Source organism: Oncorhynchus keta, chromosome 33 (assembly GCF_023373465.1).
Source record: "Oncorhynchus keta strain PuntledgeMale-10-30-2019 chromosome 33, Oket_V2, whole genome shotgun sequence".
NCBI lineage: Eukaryota > Metazoa > Chordata > Actinopteri > Salmoniformes > Salmonidae > Oncorhynchus > Oncorhynchus keta.
Window position 1 is genome coordinate 14,067,849 of NC_068453.1, and position 26,932 is coordinate 14,094,780.

Below are 26,932 nucleotides of genomic sequence, written 5' to 3' on the forward strand. Positions count from 1 at the left end.
AAACAGGGGTGGACAGTACCGGTGTAGTAGGGAGAGGTAGTTAAACAGGGGTGTACAGTACCGGTGTAGTAGGGAGAGGTAGTTAAACAGGGGTAAACAGTACTGGTTTAGTAGGGAGAGGTAGTTAAACAGGGGTGTACAGTACCGGTGTAGTAGGGAGAGGTAGTTAAACAGGGGTGGACAGTACCGGTGTAGTGGGGAGAGGTAGTTAAACAGGGGTGGAGAGTACCGGTGTAGTAGGGAGAGGTAGTTAAACAGCGGTAAACAGTACCGGTGTAGTGGGGAGAGGTAGTTAAACAGGGGTGGAGAGTACCGGTGTAGTGGGGAGAGGTAGTTAAACAGGGGTGTACAGTACCGGTTTAGTAGGGAGAGGTAGTTAAACAGCGGTAAACGGTACCGGTGTAGTGGGGAGAGGTAGTTAAACAGGGGTGGAGAGTACCGGTGTAGTGGGGAGAGGTAGTTAAACAGGGGTGGACAGTACCGGTGTAGTAGGGAGAGGTAGTTAAACAGCGGTAAACAGTACCGGTGTAGTGGGGAGAGGTAGTTAAACAGGGGTGGAGAGTACCGGTGTAGTGGGGAGAGGTAGTTAAACAGGGGTGTACAGTACCGGTGTAGTGGGGAGAGGTAGTTAAACAGGGGTGGACAGTACCGGTGTAGTGGGGAGAGGTAGTTAAACAGGGGTGTACAGTACCGGTGTAGTGGGGAGAGGTAGTTAAACAGGGGTGGACAGTACCAGTGTAGTAGGGAGAGGTAGTTAAACAGGGGTAAACAGTACCGGTGTAGTGGGGAGAGGTAGTTAAACAGGGGTAAACAGTACCGGTGTAGTGGGGAGAGGTAGTTTAACAGGGGTGTACAGTACCGGTGTAGTGGGGAGAGGTAGTTAAACAGGGGTAAACAGTACCGGTGTAGTGGGGAGAGGTAGTCTGGGCCGTTCAAAGGGCTGTCTGACTGCTGGCGGTTTCAAGTTGAGGAGGAAGTGACGTAGGAAGTCAAGATATGACACACGCCCACTGTCCCTCATGTCGAACTTTACGGCCAGACGATCAAGCTCCTTCTGGGTCACACTGACATTGAGGCTTTGCAGGATGTCTGTCACACACACACACACACACACACACACAATCAGGTATGGAAGTGATTTTTTAATCAAATGGTTTTGAGGTGGATTGTGAATTGAAGTTACATAAAATAATGATTGACTGGGGATAACGAATCAGGCACTGCGCTGTACGTGTGTCACTCTGTGATTGGTCATTTTACCCAGGAAGCAGCGTGTACTGATCTCTCCGTCTCTCTCTCTGTCCTCCTCCCTGCACCTCCTCTGAATGTCCCTCCAGCAGCGCTGCACCTCCCCCTTCAGCCTCCTCTCCACCTCCTCACAGTCCACCAGGGGGCCCTCCTTCTCTCTCCCAGCCGTGGACGGACGTCTGGCCCTGCTGGACACACCCACCTCCGACTGGGGGGAGGGGGACAAGGACAGGGGGATTGATAATGTGTGTTACTTTCAATCCCAGATTAGAAGAGATAAGATATTGTAATTATGATTTGGATGCCATCCTAGTTAGATTTTGGATATCACTTCTGGTCACTCCCAGGAGCTTACAGAACTAACTGGGATGGCTTCTGTAACGCAACTTAGAACTGTGGACTATCAAATACAAAGATGGAGATATATAAGTAAACTGATAAGCATCATGTATAGAGAGATCCTGTACCTTTGAGCGTTGGAGGTTGCTGCCTGTAGTCTTTGGTCTCTGTAGAGCTGGTGGGGAGGATGACATCCTATCTATGGCCCCAGGGGATGGTGGTGATGGTGACATATCTATGAGCCCAGGGGATGGTGGTGATGCAGATTTCAGGGGACTGATGTCCTCTGGGTCTATGGTCTTGTCCCTTATCGCAACAGCTCCACTGGCGTGCTTCAGGAACTCCCTGTACTCCAGATCCCCCAGCACATTCACTGGCAGCTTCTCCCACACCCTCTCGAACTGAGGAGAGAGAGGAATTACACGTTTAGTACACACACACATCATATCCCACATTTTCAAACTGATATTCACACAGACACACACTCACATTTACACACAAGCTTAATGAACTTCAAGGATGACTAACGTTCTCTATAAGTAGTCAATAATTATCAACACATACAAATTTGTTTTTGATTGCAATAATTAATAACTAATGAGAACTTGGCTGGTAAATGCATAAAAAAATGAAAGAAATTGAATTTACACACATGCACGTATGCCTATTCCTGTTGTTTCTGCATGACAGCCCATTGATAGAGTATAATGAATTGTGCCTAGTATTTGTAAGAGCTTAAATAAATAAAAAATATATGTAGAAAGCTATACTGTATGACCCTATTGAGACAGGACCCTGTCAGCTTACCTGGTCACTGGTGAGCCTCATGAAATGGCGGTCACACATCATTCTGAAGTCCTCTTTAGAGATGGTGTCATTATGGGTGTGTTCTAAGTCCACTATCTCCTTGGTGATGGTGTACAGGCAGGCGGAAACAACTTCCTCACTGATTGGCAGAGGCTGGGGCTGGGCGGGGAAACCTGCCTTACCCACTCTGTCTGACCAATCCTCAGTGGTCTGCACACACAGATGCATACACACGCAACAAATAAAAACAGATGCATAATGCACATGCACAGGCCTACGTATAAACACAGAGTACCGACCCCCCCACCACACAAACACAGACCCAATCACACACGTCCAGGTTGCATAGGTTGAACTGGTTGAGGAAGTCTCTCCAGTACACCGTGTGGTTCTCCCAGTTCAGCTTCATTCTGTCGAGCAGGAATCTGAACTGGGGGTCCGAGAGGCGGGCACAAAAATGGTCCAGCACCCGCCGGAACTCCAGAGGGGTGACTGTCCCGTTCCCACTCCTGTCGAAGGCAGAGAAGGCCTAAGAGACCAGGTGGAGAGACAAGTGAGTAGGAGTCGGTGTGGCTGACCATATGAGAGCATGTCTGAGCTTACGCAAGTAGAAGGACCTCCCAGAGTCTGAATGCATATTAAAAAGCACAGTTCAATTGTTACAATTTAAATAGTTTATTACTGTAAGTAGCTAAAACAAATTGATGTTAATTGTATACGTTTTTGGTCTTCACAATGAGAGCCAGGGAATAAGAGGGACAGAGTGTCGGGAGAGGCCTAACCTTGTGGAGTATATCCATCGATGCAGTGACCAGTTCCCGTATCCTACCAGCAGCTCTTTCAGGACTGAGCCACTCCAGACTCTCGGCTGGGTCAGGGGATCCACAGGGCCTAGGGGGGTGCTCACACCCCTTCCCTGTCACGTGGTCAAACGCCTTCAGGAAGTCCACGTATGACAATGTCCTGTCCTCACTGTCCATTGGAACCTTGAGTCTAAAATTTAGAGGAGACAAAAGTGTCTACGTATTCAGCAGTTACAAACATCCGTTTAACATCAGTTTAACAGTACTCAACATCAGTAAATGCTAAAAACGGTTTATTTTCAGATGTAGTTCACAAGGCATTACTTTTATTAGTCCTAGAGTCAGGAAACGTTCACAGAACAATTTATGTATTATTATTATTTTGTTGAAATAACATCGGCAAAAAATGAGATACAAGATTTTTCCAGGACCACGACAAAGATAGATAGATTGATTATAACCCAGTAGTTTGATCATTATTAAGGTGTGTTAGCTATATGAAGGAATGGAGAGGTCTTTGTAATGAGAGTTATTTACGTGTGTAGGAGGTGGGTGAGCTGGTGTCTGTGTAGGGGACAGTTGTATCTCTGGAGCAGACTCTGTAGGTCCTCCACCCTGACTAGGCCCTCTCTCTTCTTATCCAGGCGGGTCAGAGCACTGCTCAACCCCTCACAGTTACCCTGCACCAAGCGCCTGGATGGTCAAATACAAAGCACACACATAGTTATTATTGATCACTCCTTTGGCCAAAGCTCAGATGCATGCTTAACTCTAGAAGTGTATTCTATAGAATTGAATTAGTAATTGCACTAATTAATTTTGTTAATCACTCTTCACTCACTCAACGTCCTGAAGCGTAGCCCCTGCAGGGAGACCATCTGTGGGAGTGGTGTCTGCATCCTTCCTCACATGTCCCACCTCCTGTTGATCCACGCCCAGCTTCTCCAGGAACGCAGCACAGGTGAGGTAGCCACACCCTTCTCCATCATACCTGTCAGTGGAACAGTGTTTGGACAAATCACAGCTCTGCATTGATAACGTTGAATGATTTACACAAAACAGATCTCAAGTTAGGATTGGGTTGTCGTGTTCTACCGCACTCTAATATCGCTCACCTGGCCCACAGTTCCTCAAACTCATCAGGACTGATGGGGAGGTCGTAGGTATAGAGGAGACTCCTGAGGTCCTTCTTAAAGACCAGACCCTGACCATCTTCATCAAAGCGACAAATCACCTGGAGGAGGTAACATAACTTATAATGGGGTTCCTCTCACATGTTAACATACACATTATCCTCTTTGAGACTTGAGCTTCAGGGTAGAGGTATGAGTTAAACCAGACTGACCTTTGACATAGCAGTCCATCTGTGGCGTGCGTTGGACACCAGGTGGTCATGCAGTTGGTCTGGCCTGTTTGAACAGCATCAAGAACACACACAGAAACACCTCAGTGACATTTACATATGAATCCTGTCTAACCTCACACACACACTTCCACAAGACCCTACTCACCCATTGGCTGGCTTGAAATTCTGCCTGCGGGTCTTGCCGCTGGATTGGACGAGGGTGAAGAACTCTGGGTAGTTGAGGTTGGCTCCAGGCTGCAGGCCCAGCAGCTGCAGCAGGCGCTGGTACTCCCTCTCCTTGGTGACCAGGCCCAGACTGTCATACAGCTCTCTGAAGTCATGCCTGTCCACCACCCTGTCACAGTTCTGATCCATCACACGGAACGCTGACAGGATGTCCTGATTGGACAGAGAAGATGATGATGACATGGTGATTGGCTGTGTATATTGATTGGATGTAAATATGTATGGAACGTGTATTGTTTTGGGCTTTGGCATTATGCATTCTTTTTCAACTGACTTTAAAGGGTGTCTGTGAGGGTTAGTATCCCAACCCCTTGTCGTCTTATCCTGTCAGTACTAGGTGTTTGTGTGTGCAGTATAGAATGTGTATATTGATCAAAACAATTGATCCCAGAGGTAATGGAGTGTGGAGTTGTGTAGTGGGCGTGGACGGTTCCTCTCTCTCACCCCATGGATGTTTTCGATCTTCTCTTTGATCACACCGAGGCAGTCCTCCGCTGTCAGGAGGCGTGGCTTAGCCCGCAGGTTACCATGGTTACCCCCCGAGGCCTGGTTCTGCTCTCTGGCCTGGTGCTCTTTTAAAGAACACAAGTAAACTGTGATTTGATTGGATGAAAGGGTTGGATTTTAAAGGCCCAGTGCAGTCAAAAATGGGATTTGCCTGTGATTTATATATATTTACACACTATGAAGTTGAAATAATACTGTAAAATTGTGAAAATGATGATAAGGACCTTTAGTGTAAGGGCCTGTTTTGGTAAGAGGGAGTTTTGGCTTGCCTGGTGACATCACCAAGTGGTAAATTAGTTAATAGCCCAATAAGAAAGAGAGTTTTCAGTTTTCCCCTCCCCTCTCCCAGACAATCGTAACAAAGTCTTTGCTTGAGAAATTGCTCTTTGCTAAGAAGTAGTTTCTTTGGAAAAAAATATAAACGCAAGATGCAAAAATTTCTATGATTTTACTGAGTTACAGTTCAATATAAGGAAATCAGTCAATTTAAATACATTTATTATTCCCTAATCTATGGATTTTACAGACACCTTAAAAAAAAAAGTTGGGGCGTGGATCAGAAAACCAGTCAGTATCTGGTGTGACCACCGTTTGCTTCATGCAGAGCGACACATATATTTCACATAGAGTTGATTAGGCTGTTGATTGTGGCCTGTGGAATGCTGTCCCACTCCTCTTCAATAGCTGTGAGAAGTTGCTGGATTTTGGCGGGAACTGGAACATGCTGTCATGCCGATCCAGAGCATCCCAAACATGCTCAATGTGTAAAATGTCTGGTGAGTATGCAGGCCAATCCATTTTCAGCTTTCAGGAGTTGTGTACAGATCCTTGCGACATGGGTCTGTGCATTATGCTGAAACACGAAGTGATGGCAGCGGATGAATGGCACGACAATGGGTCTCAGGATCTCATCACAGTATCTCTGTGCATTCAAATTGTCATCGATAAAATGCAATTGTGTTTGTTGCCTGTAGCTTATGCCTGTCCATACCATAACCCCACCGCCATCATGAGGCACTCTGTTCACAATGTAGACATCAGCAAACCACTCACCCACACGACGCTATCTGCCCAGTACAGTTTAAACTGGGATTCATCCATGAAGAGTACACTTCTCCAGCGTGCCAGTGGCCAGTGAAGGTGAGCATTTGCCCACTGAATTTGGTTACTGCAGTCAGGTCAAGACTCTGGTGAGGACGATGAGCACGCAGATAAGCTTCCCTGAGATGGTTTCCGACCGTTTGTGCAGAAATTCTTTGGTTGTGAAAACACACAGTTTCATCAGCTGTCCAGGTGGCTGGTCTCAGATGAGCCCGCAGGTGAAGAAGCCAAATGTGGAGGTCCTGGGCTAGCATGGTTACACGTGGTCTGCGGTTGTGAGGACAGTTGGATGTACTGCCAAATTCTCTAAAATGACATTGGAAGCGGTTTATGGTAGAGAAATTAACATTCAATTCTCTAGCAACAGTTCTGGTGGACATTCCTGCAGTCAACATGCCAAAAGCACCCTCCTTCAAAACTTGAGATGTCTGTGGCATTGTGTTGTGTGACAAAACTGCACATTTTAGAGTGGCCTTTTATTGTCCCCAGCACAAGTTTTACCTGTGTAATGACCATGCTGTTTAATCAGCTTCTTGATATGCCAAACCTGTCAGGTGGATGGATTATCTTGGCAAAGGAGAAATGCTCACTGACAGGGACGTAAACAAATTTGTGCACATTTTAGAGAAATAAGCATTTTGTGTGTATGAAACATTTCTGGGATCTTTATTTCAGCTCATGGGACCTTACATGTTGCATTTATATTTTTGTTCAGTATATTTTTGTTTCTTTTTGGCACTTTTAACTGAAAACAATCACAGTTAAGTACTTAATTGTTACCTAGAAATTATTTGATATTGAGATAAAAACAGCTGCATTGGACTTTTACATTTGTCACATTAAAGGGGAAATCCGGAGTAGAAACAATAACACTAAAAGTTTCCCGCCACTGTTTCGGACCACTCTCAAATGGACAGACAAAGCTATGGATGCAAGGACTGATTGTAACCAATGTTTTGAAGCTATACAGTTTGTTTACATTTGCTTTGTTTACAAACATTGGCGTAAAACAATGATGTGATGGGGTGATGGGGTATGGCAGTTGAACGAAGCTCATGAGACATTAACCTCTAAAAGTCTATGCCGTTGGGGGGGTTACTAAGCTAAAATATGGAATTGTTTTAGGATGGTCAAACCATGGATCATTTAGCTATTGGATTTAGAATTTTAGGACCCCTTTAGGTATAAAAAGAAAATGTACACAATTATTTGATTAAATATTGAGTTTGGTCTTTACAACTATAGCCCATTAAAACGCAGTGAACAACACATTCATAAATGGCAAAAAAGACAGTTGAATAATAAATTATAAGGAATAAAGTATTGAAGTGTCGGCCCTATATCTACTGTAGGAGATATAAGAAAGCTCAGGAAATTTTGGGACACATATTTAACCCCTTATTTTTGTTGGAACAAACTACCTCCATAATTCTATATGTATGGGTTACCTACAAACAAGTCAAAATGGAGAACTCCTTCGTGAGAGTCTCCCCTTTCTGTGAAGTTGTCATAATAGTTTGTATGCCAAATCGTTAGGATGCTACAGACATTTTCGTGAGAGGACTGATTTTTGGGATGTTTCATGGTCTGACAAACATCACTGTAGCTTGGCCACCTTCCACCGCAGATGTGGTGGATGTGGTGGATTGAGACGCAGCCCTTGCAAAAAACGTATGTAATAAGTTATATTCTTCAAGAATCAAGGGGTACATGTCATGAATTTATAAGTCGCAAAAATGGATGCAACAACAGCAGATTGCTCCTTTAATGTCGTCCTTATTGTTATTTTATTGACTTCCAAGAATTCAACTTGGCATGTCAAATGTTAATGTTCCCAGTTGCAAAAGGAAAAAAGGAAGAATGTCAGGCACAAAATTAATAACTGAGACTATCCTCTTATATTTATTGATAAGGTTTAAGGATTCATTTCAGTTTGTTGTCTTTTTGTGTAAAATATGCCCTTTTATGTTATTTACTGGTCACTGTAATGCAATTTCAGTGTCTGAAATTGACATCAACAAATTAGAATGTTGTTATAATTTCCACTCGGATTAGGCGTTTGTGTTTTTTTCACACAGAAAAAGGACCCCTCACAACTGCCGACGTCGGTAGTCCTTTAACTGCCTCACCCATTTCTAAATAGGATCTTGGCACTTTTTCTCTCCAAATCCTTTAAAACACAAATGTTGCACTTTGCAAACATGTCTAAGTTTAGGTCCTGATTCTGTTTAATGTAAAAAAATATATATTAAATCGAGGATACAAATTAGAGTGGTGCCCTGCTGCTTCCATTCTGATTCCAAAGCTCATAATTACCCCAAACAGTCAGCAATAAGAGGGATTCTGCTTCTCTCTCCTCTCCTCTGTACCAATGAGAGATGGAGAGCTTGTATAAAACTATATTTATAATCCCAATGAGTCATGTGCTAACAGAGACATCATTTCACAGGAAGCAGGGGGGTAGCCTTTGATCGCTGTGGGTGGGGTGCTGGTTGGGGAGGGGATGAGGATTTCTGAGGGATTTTCAAGTGGAATGACCCTCTCTTTATCTCCCCTTGCTAGGACACTAATTTAGAGATCAGTCTGAGTCTCTAGACCATGGCAAGTTAAGATTCACACTTGACTCGTACCATCATACTTATCCAGGAAAGCCGAACAGGAAATTTTTCCGTCTTTGAAACCAAGCGATACGTTGAGCTTGCGGAACTGCTTCTCATCCAAGGTGATCCAGCTGTCATCCAGTATCTGGGAATGTTGATAACAAGGAAATAGGTTGGGACTACATTAGGACAAGGTGCATGTCCTATACAAAGGTGTCGGATAAGATACTTATAATAATGACTGTATAGCGATATAATCTTCATAAAAAGAAACTGTGGCTCACATAGAGGAACACTATTGTCAAGGCCCTGAGAGAGCAGAGCTCAAGTACACCAGGTGTCAAGTAGAGGTCAAGTATACACAACTGTTTTGACCTTCTGACCTTCTTTAGATCTCTCAACGACAGCATTCCGTCTGAGCTACTGGCCATTGCCCGTATATGGTCGTTGAGGGTAACATGTCTGTGGTCCAGCCTCTCTTTGAGCTTCCTGAACATAATGTTCTCCACCATGCGAACCCTTGGACCCCCCACAGTGGCGCTGGGGGAACGCACTGGCTTGTTGTTCACCAAGGCATTCTGGGCTTGATAGTTCAGTCTGTTCGTGTCAGAAATGTAGTACATGTTGCATTAGAACAAAAGACACTTCCTCTCTAACGCCTCTATTACTTAACTTTACCCTTTGTTATTATGGACCCCCTGTCTCCGTCTGACCACCTTTCTCTCCCTCTATCTCTCACCTTCTTCTATCTCTCTGCCTCTGTTCTCCATACCTGCCAGAGCCCTTGCGGGGGTAGTGTATAGTGCCTGTCTGTGTCTCTCCTGTAGGCAGGCCCAGGGCCCTGAGGAACTGTCTGTACCTGACCCTGCATGACCCTGGGTCTAAACCAGCCTCACACAGCCTAGAGTACACAGGACAACAAACAACATACAGTGGCTTGCAAAAGTATTCATCCCCCTTGGTGCATTACAACCTGTCATTTTAATAGATTTTTATTTGGATTTCATGTAATAGACATACTCAAAATAGTCCAAATTGTTGAAGTGAAAAAAAAAAACTTGTTTCAAAAACTTCTAAAAGAAATTTAAAAAGTGGTGCGTGCATATTTATTCCCCCCCCCCCTTTGCTATGAAGCCCCAAAATAAGATCAGAAGTCACATAATTAGTTAAATAAAGTCCAACTGTGTTCAATCTAAGTGTCACATGATCTGTCACATGATCTCAGTGTATATACACACCTATTCTGAAAGGCCCCAGAGTCTGCAACACCACTAAGCAAGGGGTACCACCAAGCAAGCTGCACCATGAAGACCAAGGAGCTCTACAAACAGGTCAGGGGCAAAGTTGTGGATAAGTACAGATCAGGGTTGAGTTGTAAAAAATATCAGAAACTTTGAGCATCCCACGGAGCACCATTAAATCCATTATTAAAAAATGGTTCATATATGGCACCACAACAACCCTGCCAAGAGAGGGCCAAAACTCACGGACCAGGCAAGGAGGGCATTAATCAGAGAGGCAACAAAGAGACCAAAGATATCCCTGAAGGAGCTGCAAAGCTCCACAGCGAAGATTGGAGTATCTGTCCATAGGACCACAGACCTGAGCTTTACGGAAGAGTGGCCAAAAAAGGCCATTGCTTATAGAAAAAAATAAGCAAACACGTTTGGTGTTCACCAAAAGAGATGTGGGCTACTCCCTAAACATATGGAAGAAGGTACTCTGGACAGATGAGACTAACATTGAGATTTTTGGCCATCAAGGAAAATGCTATGTCTGGCGCAAACTCAACACCTTTCATCACCCCGAGAATTCCATCCCCACAGTGAAGCATGGTGGTGGCAGCATCATGCTGTGGGGATGTTTTTCATTGACAGGGACTGGGAAACTGGTCAGAATTGAAGGAATGATGGATGGCTCTAAATACAGGGAAATTCTTGCGGGAAACCTGTTTCAGTCTTCCAGAGATTTGAGACTGGGACGGAGGTTCACCTTCCAGCAGGACAATGACCCTAAGCATACTGCTAAAGAAACACTTGAGTGGTTTAAGGGGAAACATTTAAATGTCTTGGAATGGCCTAGTCAAAGCCTAGACCTCAATCCAATTGAGAATCTGTGGTATGACTTAAAGATCGCTGTACACCAGCGGAATCCATCCAACTTGAAGGAGCTGGAGCTGTTTTGCCTTGAAGAATGGGCAAAAATCCCAGTGGCTAGATGTGCCAAGCTTATAGAGACATACCCCAAGAGACTAGCAGCTGTAATTGCTGCAAAAGGTGGCTCTACAAAGTATTGACTTTGGGAGGGGGTGAATAGTTATGCACGCTCAATTTTTCCGTTTTTTTGTCTTATTTCTTGTTTGTTTTACAATAAAAAATATTTTGCATCTTCAAAGTGGTAGGCATGTTGTGTTAATCAAATGATACAAACCCACAAAAAATCCATTTTAATTCCAGTTTGTAAGGCAACAAAATAGGAAAATTGCCAAGGGGGTGAATACTTTCGCAAGCCACTGTATAACCTCTATGTTCTGTAAGAATTAGAAGGTAATGAAGTGTGCTAACATTTTTACAAAGGATGTATAGATTTTTGTAGCACATTTTAATTTGTATTCTTCAAAATGTATGGAGTTTCAATTAATATTTTTTTTTAAATCTACCTATAGAGTCGTCTATTCACCAGTTCAAATTGTAATCAGTCGTTTTTATATTTCATCATTTTTGGAGGATGGATGTTAAGTCTTGCTGAAGTGTGTGTCTACAAGAGGGATTGGTTGCTCACTTGTTGAAGTGTGTGTGTGAGAGGGGCAGGCCGTAACATTGTATGATCCTTCTCAGGTCTTCATTGCGAACAGATCCTGTCTCTCGAGGGTCACAGTCCCCCAAAGCCTCCAGCATGGGACCTATCTGATCACTCAGCTTATCACGCAGCAAGCCCTTCACCTGCAGACACACACCACAATACACCCTTCAATACACACCTCAATACACACATCAATACAAACATCAATACAAACATCAATACACACACAACACAACAGAGAGGAACTGTATGTCTATGTTTCATTATTCATCATACTAAAATGGGTGAAAACAGCCATTTTTTTCTGTGCTATGTTGTGTTTTGCAGTTTATTTACGGTAGTCCATTTGTCTGCTGCCGTGGGTGCCTTTTCAATCCACTGTGGATACTGAGTCTCATTCAACTCCCTCTGCTCCTCCTTAGTCAACAGACACACACATGATCATGTGCCAACACATCAACACACAAACACACACACACTGAACTTCCTGTACCTGAGCCGCATCCTCCATGATCTCCTCCTTCCATCCTCCAGTAGGGGTGTGTAGTGTCTCCCTCCCCGGGGAAGAGTGCACCCTCCTGGGTTTGAGCAGCTCCAGGCTGGGCTGAGTGATGACCCCAGTGTGCTCTGGGTCCAGCAGAATCAGGAGCTCTCTAACCTGGGCTGGGCTCAGACGGGGCCTGGGGGTGTAGGGCTCCCTGCGGCTGGACCAGGAGTCCTGGGGACCCCTCAGGTTATACTGGGGGACTTCCAAAGCCTGACGAAGGTCTGCCCTGGTGATCCTCCCTATCCTACCCTGAAGAGAGACATGACACCCCCTCTTTGAGTTCTCTTCCTCATTTAGGATATAGGTGTAGGAGTTGCCTTTACATTTGTGCTTGAAGCCCCAGTTTTGAAATGTGAAGTGTTTTTGTGTAAAATAGTTAGGAAACATTAATTGCTCTACGTTGGTGTTCAAAAGTGATCTTCTTACATTCGCAGCCAGAGGCTTGTGTAAAAGTGTTATTTTACCATTAGCCAGCCGTCTGTTGCCCTTGTGTCATTTTTAACAGGAGTACCTTTATATTGGTTGGTGAATCACACGGAGACACATTGTGCATCAGCGTACGTCATCCCAGCCTAACACAACTTCTCCCCAGAGTCTGTCTAAAACACATGCAGGCTGGCTTCCAACCTGCCTGTCTGGAAAAGCAAATTATTGGCGGGAGGTGTGTGTGGACGCCATGTTTGATCTAGTACCCACAGAATTGATTATTAAAACAGTTGATGGGGGGGGATGTTGTTCTTTCTTTAGTGCCATAAAAGGAGGAGTTTCTGACGGATATGTTTTGATTTCATTTCTGGGATAGGCTTCACACACGCTCAAACTTGGACACCAATGATTTTTTTGTGTATTGCTGTAGCCCATCAACATCAAACATCGCTGTGAATCAATCGAAGACATATTCTCCACTAAAGTTTAGTGTGACTATCACGTTTCATACGGCTGATGTGGAGTGATTTGAGCATCTGGACATAGAACTTGAGGCATGATGATGTTGATGTCGCACATGGTTGTCAAGTGAACATATGGTGACTGAGTGTGTAACTAGTGGCCATACGTAACTCCATTTCTGGACATCAATAGCTGCATCTAACAGTCTGCCTATCTGTAATCTGCTGAAGTACTGTGTTTCTCTAAATCTTTTACGCTGTGGTAGTTCTTATAGTTCTCCTGTCCCTTGTTCCACTCCATCGTGAGGACTTGTCTCTTACCCTGTCCAACTGTTTAAAGGCTCTCTTCAGTATAGGGTAGAACTCTGTCAGACTCTGATGGCCCTCCTCTGCGTCAGGTATCTCTGGAACCCTATGAGAGAGAGGAGGAGAGAGAGATTGGGAAAGATGGCGAGAGAGGACGGTCGATAGTGAGTGAAAGGTGTATTGGAAGTCCAGAACCAGATGTCATGAAATAGAGATATATAATAGAACATCCTAAAGTAGTATGGAATATGTTCCTTGTATAGAATTCAGATCCGGGAGTGGTGGGGAGAGAGAGAGAGAGAGAGAGAGAGAGAGAGAGAGAGAGAGAGAGAGAGAGAGAGAGAGAGAGAGAGAGAGAGAGAGAAGGGAGAGAGAGAGAGGGAGAGAGAGAGAGAGCGAGAGAGAGGGAGAGAGAGAGAGAGAGAGAGAGAGAGAGAGACAGGATCAGATTAGCTCCTGCAGGGAGATTAGATAAACTTGGAGAGGGAGGGTCAGAGAACACATACTGGGGGAAGGGAGAGAGAGTGGGGGGGGAGGGAACATAACCCCGACTTCAAATCAAAACTTAAAACCTACAACCTGAGAGAGAGAGAGAGAGAAGAGAGGAATCACCTGGAAGGAGAGATTATTTCTACTATTTATTTCTCTAGAAAACAACAGAAACCTGAAAACACCATCCAACCCGGAACTGAGTGAGTAATGTTTAGTCTGAAACTATATTTTAAAAGCCAAAAGCCAAGAAGAAAAATACACAACATTACTTTATAAGGACTGAATTCTAACATAATTCTGCCAAGCTTGATACAGCTTCAACTAGCATTGACGTGTCAAGTGAGAGGTGTCAAAGCCCATTAGCCCAACAATGGCAGGAGAGTCACAGTCTACCCCAACCAAATGGAGAGGCCTTAGAGGCTCCCTCCCGCTGTTCAGAGGTAATTAAAATACAGTACCCTTTGCATGTAAAGAATGATAAGTCAAGAAAAGATTACAAAATGAAGCTCCTTATGGAAAATCAAGAGACACTTTTTGCTGACTATTACAAAAATGGGAACATCAGCAACCTTATCTTCCACACAAACCATCCCCTGGCATGGCACAGTGCTATATTAGCACACTACCCCTTTGTTACGAGAGCGGGGATTAACGAGGGGTGGAAACTCAGAATACTTGATAACGAGGACTCTGAGTCAAGTAATATAAATATCTATAAGTCCGGAACAGTAATTGTACAGGGTAATCCCAAACAGTTTCAGCTGGACTTTCACCTAATCAAAGAATTAGCCCAGCAGGAGAAGCTCTCCCTTGATAAAGATACCCCCACACCGAGCGGGTCAGACCAGACCTCTTCATTATGTAATCCCACAGACGAGCAACCCCCAGCAGAGAGTCAACCTCCCAGCACAGAATACCACTCCCTCATTGAAATGAAGGACAAATTCACCCAGCTGGAGATAAGGCAGGTGGAGCTGGAACAGCAGGTAATTACACTTCAGTCAGCACAGACCCAGACAACAGTCCAGCACAACAACAGCCCCTTAACCATACCCGGAGAGCTGGAGGTGGACAGAGACATATCTGCACTTTGGACAGTGGTGAGACAAATACAACAGGAGAAAGAGGAGCAGAACAGAGCACTAGAGGAGAGTGTCAGACTGCTGGTGGAGGAGAGGTTGAGGGGGATGGAGGAGAGGATGAGGGGAAGGAGGAGAGGTTGAGGGGGACGGCGTGCGACAGAGAACAACCCACTAGAGAGGTGGCCACCCCCACAGAGAAGCCAGCAGAACAGCCCACCTCAGCACCCAACAAAAGTCTCGACACCACAGCAGAACAGTCCACACCAGACCCTGACCATAGAGTCGACATCACAGCAGAACAGACAAATGAAGAACCCCAAGCCCAGCGGCTCTCACCCCCTCTGAGCACCCCCTGTCAGCCTGCCTGATAGCCCTTCTGACAACCCCCCCACACCCACTGAGGACAAACACAAGACACAGATTGTACTACTTATGGACTCAAATGGGAAATATATAGAAGAAAAAAAACTTTTTCCCAAACACAGTGTGTCTAAACTCTGGTGTCCAAACACCCAGAGTGCCCTAGACCTTCTGTCTGAGGCCAAACTAGGCTCACTCAGCCACATAATAATACACACAGGCACAAACGACCTGAGAGCACAGCAAGAAAGAGTGGCCACAGCACTGAAGGGAGTGATTGAAAAGGCTTCTTCTACTTTCCCCAACGCACAAGTGGCTATCTCCACCCTGCTACCACGAAAAGACTTCCACCCTGCCACAATACAGCGGGTAAACGCAAGTATTTCCCGTGACTGTGCCTCAAAACCAAACGTTTTCCTGGCCCACCACTCCACCCTGGACTTGAACAGCCTCTATGACCAGGTCCACCTCTACAAGGCAGCAGTGCCCACCTTTGCCCGAACTCTAAAGGACATCGCTCTCAAACGTATCCCCAACACTTCACACAGGAGCAACAGATCAATAGACACCCCACCCAGACCAGCAAGACACCCTCCCAGACCTGCAGGACCCCCCCTGGACCTACACATAGAGGACCCACGCCAAGAGGAATTACATCCAGACCAGCGCACACCCAGACACATCCACACCCCCACCCCAACCAATCAACACCCCCCCACGTCAACCATGCCCACACCCCATTTAGGCCCCCTCAGATCAGACCTATGCTACTCCTGCCCACCCCATGCACCCCACCCCCGCAAAGAGGGCCTCAACATGGAAGCCACACATACGCCCAGGTAGTGAGCGGGCAAACAGTTCCAACCCCCACTCTCACACTCGCCCAAGCCAATGGCATGTACCAGATGCTCAGCAGGCTCTGCTCACACTTACTGGCCTGAGGCCAAACCACGACCAACAACATTGGACACTCTATGGAACAAAAAGCATTCACTATATCATCCTGGAATATCCAAGGCCTGAGGTCATCTGCCTTTGGCCTGAAGAGCAGAAACCCGGACTTCACCAAAGAAATCGGTAATACAGACATTGTCATCCTGCAAGAAACCTGGTATAGAGGAGACAGACCCACTGGTTGCCCTCTAGGTTACAGAGAGCTGGTAGTCCCATCCACCAAACTACCAGGTGTGAAACAGGGAAGGGACTCAGGGGTATGCTAATTTGGTATAGAGCAGACCTAACTCACTCCATTAAATTAATCAAAACAGGAACATTCTACATTTGGCTAGAAATTCAAAAGGAAATTATCCTAACAGAGAAAAATGTCCTCCTGTGTGCTACCTATATCCCCCCACTAGAATCCCCATATTTTAATGAAGACAGCTTCTCCATCCTGGAGGGCGAAATCAATCATTTCCAGGCCCAGGGACATGTACTAGTCTGTGGCGACCTAAATGCCAGAACCGGCGGTGGCCCGTTCCTGTAGGTTCATGCTCTACAACATCCGCAGAGTACGACCCTGCCTCACACAGGAAGCGGCGCAGGTCCTAATCCAGGCACTTGTCATCTCCCGTCTGGATTACTGCAACTCGCTGTTGGCTGGGCTCCCTGCCTGTGCCATTAAACCCCTACAACTCATCCAGAACGCCGCAGCCCGTCTGGTGTTCAACCTTCCCAAGTTCTCTCACATCACCCCGCTCCTCCGCTCTCTCCACTGGCTTCCAGTTGAAGCTCGCATCCGCTACAAGACCATGGTGCTTGCCTACGGAGCTGTGAGGGGAACGGCACCTCAGTACCTCCAGGCTCTGATCAGGCCCTACACCCAAACAAGGGCACTGCGTTCATCCACCTCTGGCCTGCTCGCCTCCCTACCACTGAGGAAGTACAGTTCCCGCTCAGCCCAGTCAAAACTGTTCGCTGCTCTGGCTCCCCAATGGTGGAACACACTCCCTCACGACGCCAGGACAGCGGAGTCAATCACCACTTTCCGGAGACACCTGAAACCCCACCTCTTTAAGGAATACCTAGGATAGGATAAAGTAATCCTTCTCACCCCCCCCCCCCTTAAAAGATTTAGATGCACTATTGTAAAGTGGCTGTTCCACTGGATGTCATAAGGTGAATGCACCAATTTGTAAGTCGCTCTGGATAAGAGCGTCTGCTAAATGACTTAAATGTAAATGTAAACCGGACAAGAACCGACACCCTCAGCACACAGGGGGACAAACATCTGCCTGGAGGTGACAGCATCCCCTCCCACATATGCCCCCCTAGGCACAACTATGACAACATAACCAACAAAAACGGGTCACAACTCCTGCAGCTCTGTCGCACGCTGGGTATGTACATAGTCAATGGTAGGCTTCGAGGGGACTCCTATGGTAGGTACACCTATAGCTCATCTCTTGGCAGTAGTACTGTAGACTACTTTATCACTGACCTCAACCCAGAATCTCTCAGAGCGTTCACAGTCAGCCCACTGACACCCCTATCAGATCACAGCATAATCACAGTCTACTTAAACAGAGCAATACTCAATCATGAGGCATCAAAGCCAAAGGAACTGAGTAACATTAAGAAATGCTATAGATGGAAGGAATGCAGTTTGGAAACCTACCAAAAAACAATTAGGCAACAACAAATTCAATCCCTTTTAGACAATTTCCTGGGCAAAACGTTCCACTGTAATAGTGAAGGTGTAAACTTGGCAGTAGAAAATCTTAACAGTATATTTGACCTCTCAGCTTCCCTATCAAATCTAAAAATCTCAAATAGAAAACCGAAGAAAATTAACAATAATGACAAATGGTTTGATGAAGAATGCAAAAATCTAAGAAAGAAATTGAGAAACCTGTCCCACCAAAAACATAGAGACACAGAAAACCTGAGTCTACGCCTTCACTATGGTGAATCACTAAAACAATACAGAAATACACTACGGAAAAAGAAGGAACAGCATGTCAGAAATCAGCTCAATGCAATTGAAGAATCCATAGACTCTAACCACTTCTGGGAAAATTGGAAAACACTAAACAAACAACAACACGAAGAATTATCTATCCAAAATGGAGATGTATGGGTAAACCACTTCTCCAATCTTTTTGGTTCTATAACAAAGAATAAAGAGCAAAAACATATACATGATCAAATACAGATCTTAGAATCAACTATTAAAGACTACCAGAACCCACTGGATTCTCCAATTACATTGAATGAGTTACAGGACAAAATAAAAACCCTCCAACCCAAAAAGGCCTGTGGTGTCGATGGTATCCTCAATGAAATGATCAAATATACAGACAACAAATTCCAATTGGCTATACTAAAACTCTTTAACATCATACTTAGCTCTGGCATCTTCCCCAATATTTGGAACCAAGGACTGATAACCCCAATCCACAAAAGTGGAGACAAATTTGACCCCAATAACTACCGTGGAATATGTGTCAACAGTAACCTTGGGAAAATCCTCTGCATTATTATTAACAGCAGACTCGTACATTTCCTCAATGAAAACAATGAACTGAGCAAATGTCAAATTGGCTTAGACAGGGATGCAGCTTAAGGGTTAGACAGGGATGCAGCTTAAGCCCCACCCTCTTCAACATATATATCAATGAATTGGCGCGGGCACTAGAAAAGTCTGCAGCACCCGGCCTCCCCCTGCTAGAATCCGAAGTCAAATGTCTGCTGTTTGCTGATGATCTGGTGCTTCTGTCACCAACCAAGGAGGGCCTACAGCAGCACCTAGATCTTATGCACAGATTCTGTCAGACCTGGGCCCTGACAGTAAATCTCAGTAAGACCAAAATAATGGTGTTCCAAAAAAGGTCCAGTCACCAGGACCACAAATACAAATTCCATCTAGACACTGTTGCCCTAGAGCACACAGAAAACTATACATACCTTGGCCTAAACATCAGCGCCACAGGTAACTTCCACAAAGCTGTGAACGATCTGAGAGACAAGGCAAGAAGGGCATTCTATGCCATCAAAAGAAACATAAATTTCAACATACCAATTAGGATTTGGCTAAAAATACTTGAATCAGTCATAGAGCCCATTGCCCTTTATGGTTGTGAGGTCTGGGGTCCGCTCACCAACCAAGACTTCACAAAATGGGACAAACACCAAATTGAGACTCTGCACGCAGAATTCTGCAAAAATATCCTCCGTGTACAACGTAAAACACCAAATAATGCATGCAGAGCAGAATTAGGCCGATACCCACTAATTATCAAAATCCAGAAAAGAGCCGTTAAATTCTACAACCACCTAAAAGGAAGCGATTCACAAACCTTCCATAACAAAGCCATCACCTACAGAGAGATGAACCTGGAGAAGAGTCCCCTAAGCAAGCTGGTCCTGGGGCTCTGTTCACAAACACAAACACACCCTACAGAGCCCCAGGACAACAGCACAATTAGACCCAACCAAATCATGAGAAAACAAAAAGATAATTACTTAACACATTGGAAAGAATTAACAAAAAAACAGAGCAAACTAGAATGCTATTTGGCCCTACATAGAGAGTACACAGCGGCAGAATACCTGACCACTGTGACTAACCCAAAATTAAGGAAAGCTTTGACTATGTACAGACTCAGTGAGCATAGCCTTGCTATTGAGAAAGGCCGCCGTAGGCAGACATGGCTCTCAAGAGAAGACAGGCTATGTGCTCACTGCCCACAAAATGAGGTGGAAACTGAGCTGCACTTCCTAACCTCCTGCCCAATGTATGACCATATTAGAGAGACATATTTCCCCCAGATCACACAGATCCACAAAGAATTCGAAAACAAATCCAATTTTGAAAAACTCCCATATCTACTGGGTGAAATTCCACAGTGTGCCATCACAGCAGCAAGATTTGTGACCTGTTGTCACGAGAAAAGGGCAACCAGTGAAGAACAAACACCATTGTAAATACAACCCATATTTATGCTCATTTATTTTATCTTGTGTCCTTTAACTATTTGTACATTGTATATATATATATAATATGACATTTGTAATGTCTTTACTGTTTTGAAACTTCTGTATGTGTAATGTTTACTGTTAATTTTTGTTGTTTTTCACTTTATATATTCACTTTGTATGTTGTCTACCTCACTTGCTTTGGCAATGTTAACACATGTTTCCCATGCCAATAAAGCCCTTGAATTGAAATTGAATTGAATTGATAACTGACCTCTCTGTTTGAGGAGTGGTGTAGTCCTCCTCTGTGACTGGACCCTGAAACTGACCCAGGAACTGTTTCCATTTGACAGGCCCTGTTGCTCTCACCCCAAAACTACAGCATGCGCACATACCACACAAACAAACAAACACACAACAAATGCAAAACAAATGCAAAAAATCTTGTTAACATTGAGACTCTGGATAACGAAATGTCAGAAAGCAGTGAAGGAAACAAAGGAAGAGGAAGTGCTCCCCTGCTAGACTCAGGCACCGCTCCTGGGGGATGGGGAGTGGGAATTTGAAATAATCTCTCGTGGACAAACTACGTAAACACAATCGAGCATCTGACCAAATATTTTTCTGGGTTAATCGAGATAAAACGGGAAAGTGTTGTGAGCTGCTGATAAGAGTCACCAGCAGGGAATTGGTAACAGAAAGAGAACATTGTAGTCAAGTTAACCGTGTCACTGTGTTCACTTTCATACCGGCAAGTCAGGCTCTGGAAGGTGCTGAGGCTCATGGGAAACAGGAAGCTGCTGAGGACGGCCCTCAGGTCTTCCTGTGACACCAGTCCAGATTGGGTGACATCAAACGCTTGCAGTGCTCTCCACACTAGGGTACAGCTCACACACAACTAACAGAGAAACACACACACACACACACACACATTACGTTGGGGAGTAGACACACAACACTAATGACAGGAAGTGAGTCAACGCTGTGGGGCTCACCCCCATATGAAGTGCAGTACTACACTGCTGCTGCCTTCCCACAAATTAGTCATGATTAACACACTAACTCAGGAGCAGATTTTTCTGGGCAAACATTTTAATGAGAAGTGTTCCCTCTGTCGCGACGCATACTAGCGCGCCACTTAGAGCCAATTTCCTCTCTCTGTCTCATCTAAGAGGATAACGCACGGAACAGGGCCAGATGGTGACATACAAACAAGAAAAAAACACACACAACTATGCACACATACACAAGCAGGAGCGTACAAATACATGCATGCACGCATACAAAAACGCAAATGCACACACTGTCATAGCTTAAACCAATCTGGAAAGATGGTATCATCCCAATCATATCATGTGATGCTTTCACTTTTCAACAGTGACCTTGATAAGGTCATTGTGCAGTTGGCCAATTGTTTAGCTAGTGGATAATCTCTGTTATGCTATTTTCTCCACTGAGTTGGCCACAATACTTTATCATGGTGCCGTCAAAGTTGAATATTCTACCTTTTCCAGGAAGAGCGTCTGCAGCTCATCTTGAGTCAGGCCTTGGATCTCCTGTGTATCTCCTGTTGCATTCTGGGACAAGGCTCTGTTCCTCAGTTTTGTCTTGTCTGGGGGACTAATTTCTTGCCAGCCCAACGCTGTAAAACAAACAATGTCATAAGTCATAGCCAAGACAGATTAAAGTGTTCGGCTGTAAGCTCAATGGTTGAAACTCTGTGTATATTTGTCTGCGGGTCTGTGTGTCTCTAAACAGCTATTTGAGTGCCTTATGAACTGATTGTAGTCATTTGAGTTATCACGCCCTCCTATCATACAATAAGACCCCTACGTTACCTAGCTTTGGAGGCTCCGGGACAAGCTTCCTGCACTTGTTAGATTCCAGGCCCAGCTTCTCCAGGAACACTTTGTAGGACATGGTTGCCATGTTGTTAGGGCTGTGGTGGGTCCACAGTCTGCAGTGGAGAGGAGATCAAATCATAGTCCGTTTTATTGGGTAAGTAAACCGAAGATCAGAAAAGGAAATGAGAGATAGAGGGGCAACACTGTGAGATATGTGCTGAAAATAAATAGAGCGAGAGAGAGAGAGGGTGAGGAAAAGATGGAGAGAGAGATAGTGTGTGAGAGAGATAGAGAGTGGGACAGAGAAAAAGTGAGAGGAAGATATAGAAAAAAGGAGAGACAGTGAGACAAAGTGAGAGAGATCTTCCTGAGTACTGAAACCAATTAAAGCCATGTTAAATGAACCTGTCACACAGAATCCTCTAGAGTCACATCACTAAAAGTTGGGTGACGTTTCTGGAGTGGATTTGACTGCAGGGCCCAAAGTCAATTAGCTCTCTCTCAATGAGAAGACAAAGGACTGACCACAAAGTTATCATTAGTTATCATGTCCATTCCAAAAGATTACTTCTGACCGTAGGGAGTACTGGAAATAGTTGGATCCATCATCCATGATGGGTGTGTGTGCATGCTTGTATGTACTGGACCCTCTCTCCCACCTCTGGTAGTCTCTCTGTGATAAGGGGAAGCAGTAGTTCTCCAGTATCCGGCGCAGCTCGTGTTGCTGGATCTGTCCGTCTCGGTTGTAGTCGAACAGACGAAAGGCCCGGATTACATTCTTCAGGTTGCTCCCAATCTGCAGAGTTTCAAAACCAAGAAAACAACTCACAAGTGTCTGTGTGAACTCCTAAACTCTGTCTGAAGCTCTCTGACTTTCATCTGCACAAGCAGTGGTATTGACGCCTCTGATTCTGAAGCCTTGATCTGTTGATGCAGAGCAGAGTGTGTTCTGTTCCCCAAAGCACCGTGTTGGGGTGAGAGGGGAGGGTGTAAACACAAGTACTGCAGACTTCTGAGAGACAGAGACGGAGCAGAGGGGAAGGGGAGGGATGTTAGAGGGATGAAGGCTGAGTCAGAGAGATAGGTAGGTTTGGGTTTGGAGGCTAAATACAGACTGATTTAAGTCAGACTTATGTCAGACTTATTTTGTGATTGTTAATGGGGGGTAGTTGGAGTGCTATTTTGGGGTAAATGGTTTCATGAGGGGTTAGGGCAGATAGATGGGTTTGAGTTTGGGGTCCTTCTAGAGGGGTTACATTTCTGTTTGTAGGTAGTTGTAGGTTACAGGTGGTAAGTGGTAACATTTGTGGGTGATAAGTACAGTATGCTGTACATCTATAGGTTGACTAGCCATAAAGTAAACGGTGATGGGTTAGCTATGGGGAGTGTCCTTTAGAGCCACTGTGTGATCACTCCTTCCTCCATCTTTCCTCGTTCTCCTCCACACTTCAGCTCATAGCTCGGGGTGCCACGGCAACCATGGAAGAACAGGAACAGATAGATACTAAATATACCCCGTTGACTCTTGGGTAATCAGAGTTTTCTGTCGCCCAAAGAGTTCTCTGTCTAATTGCACTCTGATTAGCAGCGCTACCAAACGTCTCCCTGAAAGACAAGCAGGGGAGCCTCCCTCTCCCCAATGGGCTAACACACTGACATTGTCTATACGGCAATGTGTTGCACATAATACTGTCCTTCCAAATGGAGAAGGATAGACTGAAAACAAGCTGATAGAACACCCTCAGGGTCGTATTCATTAGGCACCAAAAGGAAGAAAATGGACTGAAATAAGTAGGGACGACCTGAACATGTTTCGTTGCAAAACATTTTTAAAACGTTTTCCATTGGATTCCCTAACGAACACCACCCAAGTCACCTTATCTGACCTAAAATGTTAGCATCATATAGTAAGTACCCTTTAGCGTCTCATCATTTTGAGTATCATAATGAACAATACTGATTCAAGACCCGATTCCAAAGTCGTTTGAGTCCGCCTTTTGATTCTTTGCTCCCTGTTGTTAACTTCCCAAAAAATCTCCCACTGTTTGTAGAATCTAACAACTTCGACAACTATGAAAGCTTTCAGACAAGCAAACCAATTACCTCTTGTCAGGGGAAAGGAGTCAGGGGAAAGGAAACGCTAGCTATACAGTCGTGTCGTGTTTAAAAAAAGATCAAATGAAAGGGAATTTATTAAAGACAGATATAAATATGATCCCCCCATCTCTCCATCCCCTCTCCCAAACGAAGAGGATTCTGTGCTAATTAGAAATGTGTTAAAATCACAAAGGAGAAAGAGAGAGGAGAGCTTACACTATTAATGAGCAGAGACATGGGTATATCATCATCCAATCTCCAGTGCTATCTCTCTATCGCTATCTCTCTATCTCCTCTCTCTGCACACTACGGACTACGGCTACTCCCCCTCTCCTCTCTCCATTTATCTGTCTTTGTTTCTTCCTTTTCTGTTCCCTCTCTTCCTTGCTCGCTCTCGCTAACTTCCTGCTTTCTCTTTCTCCCTGCTTTTCTGTCTCTCTTTCTCTTCCTCCGTCTCTCTGTGTCCCTTCCTCTCTCTGTCTTTCTCACCTCCCTTGCTTCCATCATTTTCGTGTCCTCTCTCTCCCATCCCTCTATCTCCACATCCTCTGTCTAACTCTCCCTCCATCCCCTTCCCCCACTTCCATCCCATCCTCTCCCTCGCTCTCTCCCATCCCTTCCTCCCTAGTCTCCCATCCCTGTCCCAGCCAGTGCCAGTTCACCATTAGGCAGCTGTGTTTCAGGTTGGCATGGCTTGGGGCCTGGCATGGTGCCACAGTGAGCGCCCCTCGCCACCCGCCCGCCCGGCCGGCCCTGCGCTCGTTAATTAACGAAAGCTCTGTTGTTTTTGTTTACCAGCCTGTTATATGTTAATCCATCTTTGTGTGTGTGTGTGTGTGTGTGTGTGTGTGTGTGTGTGTGTGTGTGTGTGTGTGTGTGTGTGTGTGTGTGTGTGTGTGTGTGTGTGTGTGTGTGTGTGTGTGTGTGTGTGTGTGTGTGTGTGTGTGTGTGTGTGTGTGTGTGTGTCCTTGTGAGCTGGTTAGAACGAGATGGATAACACAGCCACAGATCTAGTCACTCAAAGGGGCATTTGGGGATGGGTTACAGACTGTGACTGGCTACATATCGTCTCTCTGTCTGTCTGTCTCTCGATCTCTCTCTCCTTGTCTCTGTTTCTCGCTCTTTCTCCCTTTTTTCTCAATTCCCTGCTTCTTACTTTGTCTCTCCTCTGGTTATAGTATATTTTTATACATAAAAAGTATGAATATTTATTCACTCACTACTGTGAGTCACTCTGGATAAGAGCGTCTGCTAAATGACTAAAGCAAATGTATATTTCTCTATCTCAAACTGACAAAGCCAGGGAAGCCACAGTAACTTGTTATTATTTACAGTGTCATAGGGTCAATTGTGTGGAGATGTGTGAGTGTGAGTCGAGGTCGGACTCTGAAGATGTCTTGTAAACAGTGTGTAACGACAGGCCTAAATAGTGTTCCCGCTCCTCTTTCTGTCAACCAGAACTCCTCCACGCGCAATCTAACCTTTCCTGTCACCGTGAATTATGGGTAGGAGACAAGCAGAGGGATGCGGGTGGCTCTCTGAAGAGAGCGATGAAAGAGGAGACGGAGGGAGAGAGTCAGAAAGGAATGAAGGGAGGTGGATCACAAATAGAAGTTAAGAAGAGAAATCACAGTGACGCAGAGAGGGGGGAGAGGGAGAGAGAGGGAGAAAGGGAGAGGGGAGAGAGGGGAACGGGAGAGAGGGAGGAACATAAAGAGAAGAAAAGAGAGAGAGAGAGTAGATCAGAGAGAAGAGTGCTGCTGCCTTTACGTGTGTCTGTCAGTTAAGGGGGTAATTCTTCTCTGGTCAGAGCATGTCGGTAGAGGTGGGGGTACGGAGGGGGATAGAGGGGGATTAGGGAAAGTAGAGAAACTGAAACTCAAAGCATATACCTCTACTCAAGGTGACATAGCTACACCTATTTTGGACGCATTTGAAGTTAAGCATGAGGGAAGTTGGACTTACAACATTATTATTGATTGAATGAGAGGAAGGGAATGAATGAGAAGTTCAGGAACAGCGAAACACATAGAGAGCCCACTCAGATCAACAGCGAGATAAACACAGCGAGAGAACCCAATGACCCCAGAAAGCGAGAGTGTTCCTCATTCAACGGTTCTTGGATGGTTACTCCAGAGGTGAGCCAATGTTCTCCCTCTGCACTTCTCCAAGGTGGTAAAGGTGGGAGGTATCAGAGGAGGGAGGTAAGAGGGGGACTGCGGTCTACATGGAATATTGATAAGTGAGGCGCATGTGCAGGGTAAACAGCTGTGACTGGTACTTCATCATATGTGTGTGTGTATCACTCATTACCAGCCACAGCTGTTACTCTGAGACTCACCATGCTCTGCAGAGACGACTCATCAGAGAGTGACCGGAGACACACCCACTGTCATATATACACACACTCATATATGCAGGCAAACACACGCATGCACACACACATACTCACTCATATACACACTCACACACTCATAAACACACACACACGTACACACACACACATACACACACACACGTGTGACTGACCTGAGCTGTGATGTATACTCTTAGAAACCTAAAAGGGTTCTTCGGCTGTCCCTTGACAAACCCTTGTTGGTTC

The 26,932-nt window shown here is 45.1% G+C and overlaps 2 protein-coding genes across 3 annotated transcripts in view; one reads left to right on the forward strand and one right to left on the reverse strand.

The window, feature by feature from the left end:
- mpped1 (metallophosphoesterase domain containing 1) overlaps positions 1–1,459 on the forward strand; it is a 45,635-nt gene extending 44,176 nt beyond the window's left edge. Inside the window, exon 8 of the transcript XR_008089017.1 lies at positions 1,341–1,459. The gene's annotated coding sequence lies outside the window, so the exon portion shown is untranslated. The remainder of the gene's footprint in view (positions 1–1,340) is intronic.
- Positions 1–26,932, reverse strand: part of efcab6 (EF-hand calcium binding domain 6) — a 39,578-nt gene that overhangs the window by 3,307 nt on the left and 9,339 nt on the right. The window contains exons 6-28 of one of the 2 annotated variants that reach the window (XM_035758078.2): positions 22,893–23,029; positions 22,228–22,346; positions 21,895–22,031; positions 21,139–21,287; positions 20,664–20,765; positions 13,554–13,644; positions 12,292–12,594; positions 12,135–12,215; positions 11,778–11,938; positions 9,380–9,593; positions 9,027–9,141; positions 5,233–5,360; positions 4,709–4,941; positions 4,543–4,606; positions 4,313–4,431; positions 4,039–4,188; positions 3,735–3,890; positions 3,177–3,387; positions 2,717–2,923; positions 2,395–2,604; positions 1,716–1,988; positions 1,261–1,456; positions 902–1,089 (exon numbers count right to left, since the gene is read on the reverse strand). In XM_035758078.2, coding sequence (XP_035613971.1) covers positions 902–1,089; positions 1,261–1,456; positions 1,716–1,988; positions 2,395–2,604; positions 2,717–2,923; positions 3,177–3,387; positions 3,735–3,890; positions 4,039–4,188; positions 4,313–4,431; positions 4,543–4,606; positions 4,709–4,941; positions 5,233–5,360; positions 9,027–9,141; positions 9,380–9,593; positions 11,778–11,938; positions 12,135–12,215; positions 12,292–12,594; positions 13,554–13,644; positions 20,664–20,765; positions 21,139–21,287; positions 21,895–22,031; positions 22,228–22,346; positions 22,893–23,029 — 3,744 coding nt within the window. The remainder of the gene's footprint in view (positions 1–901; positions 1,090–1,260; positions 1,457–1,715; positions 1,989–2,394; positions 2,605–2,716; positions 2,924–3,176; positions 3,388–3,734; positions 3,891–4,038; positions 4,189–4,312; positions 4,432–4,542; positions 4,607–4,708; positions 4,942–5,232; positions 5,361–9,026; positions 9,142–9,379; positions 9,594–11,777; positions 11,939–12,134; positions 12,216–12,291; positions 12,595–13,553; positions 13,645–20,663; positions 20,766–21,138; positions 21,288–21,894; positions 22,032–22,227; positions 22,347–22,892; positions 23,030–26,932) is intronic. The other variant, XM_035758079.2, reaches the window with a different exon arrangement.